Below are 4,447 nucleotides of genomic sequence, written 5' to 3' on the forward strand. Positions count from 1 at the left end.
ACACCAAGATCACTAACTTGAGCAGCCGACGCCATGTACAGCCCTAGTGGATGTCAGGCACAGGTAGTTTTTGCCTCAGGGTACCCCACCTGGAGCTGATGAACATTCCTGGCAGGAGGGACACACACTCCTGTGACTCAAAAGGAAAGCAGTTGATAGAAAAGATCATGGGACTGACCCCAAAGAAGGGTGAGCTGCAAAAGGCAGAAGCAGGCAATTCATCTGGTGGACCTGAGAGACCACAGTGAAGATGGTGCACAGATCACTATGTGAGAATTAGCAAATGTGATTTTTTTTAATCTTTTCCCAGCCCTAATCAAGGCATTTGTAACAGTTCTCCAATGTGGATTTTGCGATGTCTAATAAGATGTGAGCTCTTTTTGAAGCTTTTCCCGCACTCAGCGCATGTGTAGGGCATCTCTCCTGTGTGGAGTCTCCGATGTGTGATAAGGTTTGAACACTGACTAAAGCTTTTCCCACACTCAAAGCATCCATAAGGTTTCTCACCCGTATGGATTCTCCGATGTGTGCTCAGGGCAGAGCTGTGATTAAAGCTTTTCCCGCACTCAGCGCATGTGTAGGGCTTCTCTCCTGTGTGGATTCGCTGATGCGTGATCAGGTGTGAGCTCCGATTGAAGCTTTTCCCACACTCAAAGCATCCATAAGGTTTCTCACCCATGTGGATTCGCCGGTGTCTGCTCAGGGCAGAGCTCTGATTAAAGCTTTTTCCACAGTCAGAGCATGTGTAGGGCGTCTCTCCCGTGTGGAGTCTTTGATGTGAGATAAGGTGTGAACGCTGACCGAAGCTTTTCCCGCACTCAGAGCATCCATAAGGTTTCTCACCCGTGTGGATTCTCCTATGTGTGCTCAGGGCAGAGCTCCGATTAAAGCTTTTCCCGCACTCAGAGCATCCATAAGGTTTCTGACCCGTGTGGATTCTGCTGTGTGCGCTCAGGGTAGAGCTGTGATTAAAGCTTTTCCCGCACTCAGCACATGTGTAGGTCATCTCTCCTGTGTGGGTTCTACGATGTGTGATAAGGTTTGAATGCCGACTGAAGCTTTTCCCGCACTCAGCGCATGTGTAGGGCGTCTCTCCTGTGTGGATTCTACGATGTACGAGAAGGTCTGAGCTCCGACTGAAGCTTTTCCCACACTCATGGCATGTGTAGCATCTCCCTTCCAAGTGGATTCTGTTGCGGGTTATAAGGTCTGAGTGGCTACTGAAGTTTTCCTCTGGCCTCTGCTGAATCTCACAGGCTTTTGCTTTTTCTGGGAGTGCACAACTCCCATAAACATTCCCTTTGGATCTTCCCGATAACGTTCCATGTGGTTCTACTTGCTGAGCGTCTTCCTGCTGGGGTTTCTCCTCCTCATTCTCACTCACCATCCCATCACCTGATGGGAGAGAGAGAGAATCCAGACATAGGTCACTCCCTGTGCCGGAAAGAAAGGAAATCTCAGAGAGAGGAATGCCTGAACAAGCAGCAGGCAGGGAGGCAGGCAGGTAAGCTGGGGCAAGGGGGAGGGGAGGTGCGGCCGGGTGGCGCGGCTCGGCTCCTGCCCCGGCCCCGGGGTCGGGCCGGGCGGCGCGGCAGGGCTCGGCTCCTGCCCCGGGGTCCGGCCGGGCGGCGCGGCGCGGCAGGGCTCGGCTCCTGCCCCGGAGTCGGGCCGGGCGCCGCAGCGCAGCGGGGCTCGGCTCCTGCCCCGGCGTCAGGGTCCCAGCCCCAGCCCACCTGGGCCCCCATTTTCAGGCAGCAAGGTAAGGGAGCAGGGAGGGCAGGGGAGTTGGGGGGGGTGGATTAATGTTGGAGCAGTCAGAGGGCAGGGAACAGGGGGATTGAATGGGGGCAAGGGTCCCGGGGGGGCAGTCAGAAAGGAGCAGGGGTTGGATGGGGCGGTGGGGGGCAGTTAGGGGTAGGGATTCCAGGGACAGTCGGGGGACAGAGAGAAGGGGTGGTTGGATGGGGTAGGGGTCCTGGGTGCCATCAGGAATGAGAGAAGGGGTTGGATGGGGTGGCAAGGGGCAGTCAGGGGACAGGGAAGGTGGTGGATGGGGCACGGGTCCGGGGGGGGGGGCTGTCAAGGAACATGGGGGGGTTGGATGGGACAGGAGTCAGGGGAGGGGCATGACCCCTCACGGGGTGAGGAGGAGGGAACCGGTTGTTAATATTTTGGCAGCTCATCACTGATTTTGTCCCTTAGAATCACTGGAGACATTGGGGTTTGTGCTTTTTGTTTCACCTTTTCCTCCCTCCCCCCCTTCCTCCTTTCTCTTTGTCTCTTGCGTATTTTGTCCTTTCTCCTGTTCCCCTCCCAGTACCACGTGTGTGTGTGTGTGTGTGTTGCAGGGGAGGGCTCTGCAGCTCCCACTGTGGGAGGTCCGCCCAAAACTGTGGGGCTGAAATAGTGCTCGGGCAGTGATCCCCACCGGTGACCTGGGCCATCCTTTGGGCTCTCTGGTGAGAACCCTCAGCCTCCCGTCCTCAGTCTCTACCCTGATTAGCTGAGCAGGGGGTTATTGACAGGGAGGAGACTCAGGTCCTTGTTGTTCTCTTTCAAGACCAAAAGTAGGAGTGGGCTGATAAAGTTTGCGGATGACACGAAGTTGGGAGGTATTGCCAATTCGGAGAAGGATCGGGATATCCTCCAGGGAGATTTGGATGACCTTGTAAACTGGAGTATTAGTAATAAGATGAAATACAATAGTGAGAAGTGTAAGGTTATGCATTTAGGGATGACTAACAGGAATTTTAGTTATAAGCTGGGGACGCACCAGCTGGAAGTAACGGAAGAGGAGAAGGACCTCGGAGTCCTGGTTGATCGCAGGATGACTATGAGTCGGCAATGTGATGTGGCCGTTAAAAAAGCTAATGCGGTCTTGGGATGCATTAGGCGAGGTATTTCTAGTAGAGATAAGGAGGTGCTAGTCCCGTTATACAAGGCGTTGGTGAGACCTCATTTGGAGTACTGTGTGCAGTTTTGGTCTCCCATGTTTAAGAAGGATGAATTCAAGCTGGAACGGGTACAAAGAAGGGCCACTAGAATGATCCGAGGAATGGAAAGCCTGTCGTATGAAAGGAGACTTGAGGAGCTCGGTTTGTTTTCCTTAATCAAAAGAAGGTTGAGAGGAGATATGATTGCTCTCTTTAAATATATCAGAGGGATAAATACCAGGGAGGGAGAGGAATTATTTCAGCTCAGTACTAATGTGGACACGAGAACAAATGGATATAAATTGGCAGTCGGGAAGTTTAGGCTTGAAATTAGACGAAGGTTTCTAACCATCAGGGGAGTGAAATTCTGGAACAGCCTACCGAGGGAAACAGTGGGGGCGAAGGACCTCTCTGGCTTTAAGATTAAGCTTGATAAGTTTATGGAGGGAATGGTTTGATAGGATAACGTGATTTAGTCAATAGGTCAATAACGTGCGACCACTGGTAATTAGTTCCGAGGGTCAATGTTGGGATATTGAAAGTCTTTTTCCTGAGTGTCTGGCTGGAGAGTCTTGCCCGCATGCTCGGGGTTCAGCTGATCTCCATATTTGGGGTCAGGAAGGAATTTTCCTCCAGGGTAGATTGGCAGTGGCCCTGGAGGTTTTTCGCCTTCCTCCGCAGCATGGGGCAGGGGTCGCTTGCTGGAGGATTATCTGCTACTTGAAGTCTTTAAATCAGGATTTGGGGACTTCAACAGCTGAGTCAAGGGAGAGAATTATTTCAGGAATGGGTGGGTCAGCTTTTGTGGCCTGCATCTTGCGGGAGGTCAGACTAGATGATCATAATGGTCCCTTCTGATCTTAAGTTCTATGATTCTATGAAATAAGTCAGAACCAGTTACATGTTTGATGAATTTTGCTGCTTCTGTACATTAATGTTCTCTGAGCAGTTCATGATTCTCTCTAACATTGCAGTTCTCCTGAGATACTTGCTGAATAATTCCTGTGCACTGTTGTTGGTCTGGAGCTCATCTGAGAGCACTTTACTCAGGTCATTCAATGTCTGAAATTCAAGATCCGATGGTTAGTTTGAAAATCAGGGCTCTTGGGTCCTATTCCCAACTCTGCCCCTGACTGGCCATGTGACCTCAGACAACTCAATTCTCCTTTCTCAGCCTGAGCTTCTCCCTCTTTCAAGTAGGGATAATAATGATCCGCTCCTACCTACCTCACAGTGCGTGGAGGCAGGGCCGGTTCTAGGTTTTTTGCCGTCCCAAGCAAAAAAAAATTTTTGGCTGCCCCCACCCCAGCCCTGGGCTCCCCCCTGCACCTCCCTGCCATCCCAGCCCTGGGCTCTCCCCCCCACCTGCACCTCCCTGCCATCCCAGCCCTGGGCTCTCCCCCTCACCTGCACCCCCTGCCATCCCAGCCCTGGGCTCTCCCCCCCACCTGCACCCCCTGCCACCCCAGCCCTGGGCTCTCCCCCCCCACCTGCACCCCCTGCCACCCCAGACC

General features: G+C 52.8%; 1 protein-coding gene across 1 annotated transcript; it reads right to left on the reverse strand.

Moving 5' to 3' along the window:
* Positions 1 to 261: 261 nt before the first annotated feature.
* LOC123357922 (zinc finger protein 239-like) lies at positions 262 to 1,323 on the reverse strand (the record flags this gene model as incomplete). The annotated part of the gene is made up of 1 exon (XM_045000810.1): positions 262 to 1,323. A coding segment is annotated over one exon (1,007 nt), but the record flags the coding sequence as incomplete, so codon positions are not given.
* Between the last annotated feature and the right edge of the window lie 3,124 nt (positions 1,324 to 4,447).

This window comes from Mauremys mutica, unplaced genomic scaffold (assembly GCF_020497125.1).
Source record: "Mauremys mutica isolate MM-2020 ecotype Southern unplaced genomic scaffold, ASM2049712v1 001194F_np12_obj, whole genome shotgun sequence".
Taxonomy (NCBI): Eukaryota; Metazoa; Chordata; order Testudines; family Geoemydidae; genus Mauremys; species Mauremys mutica.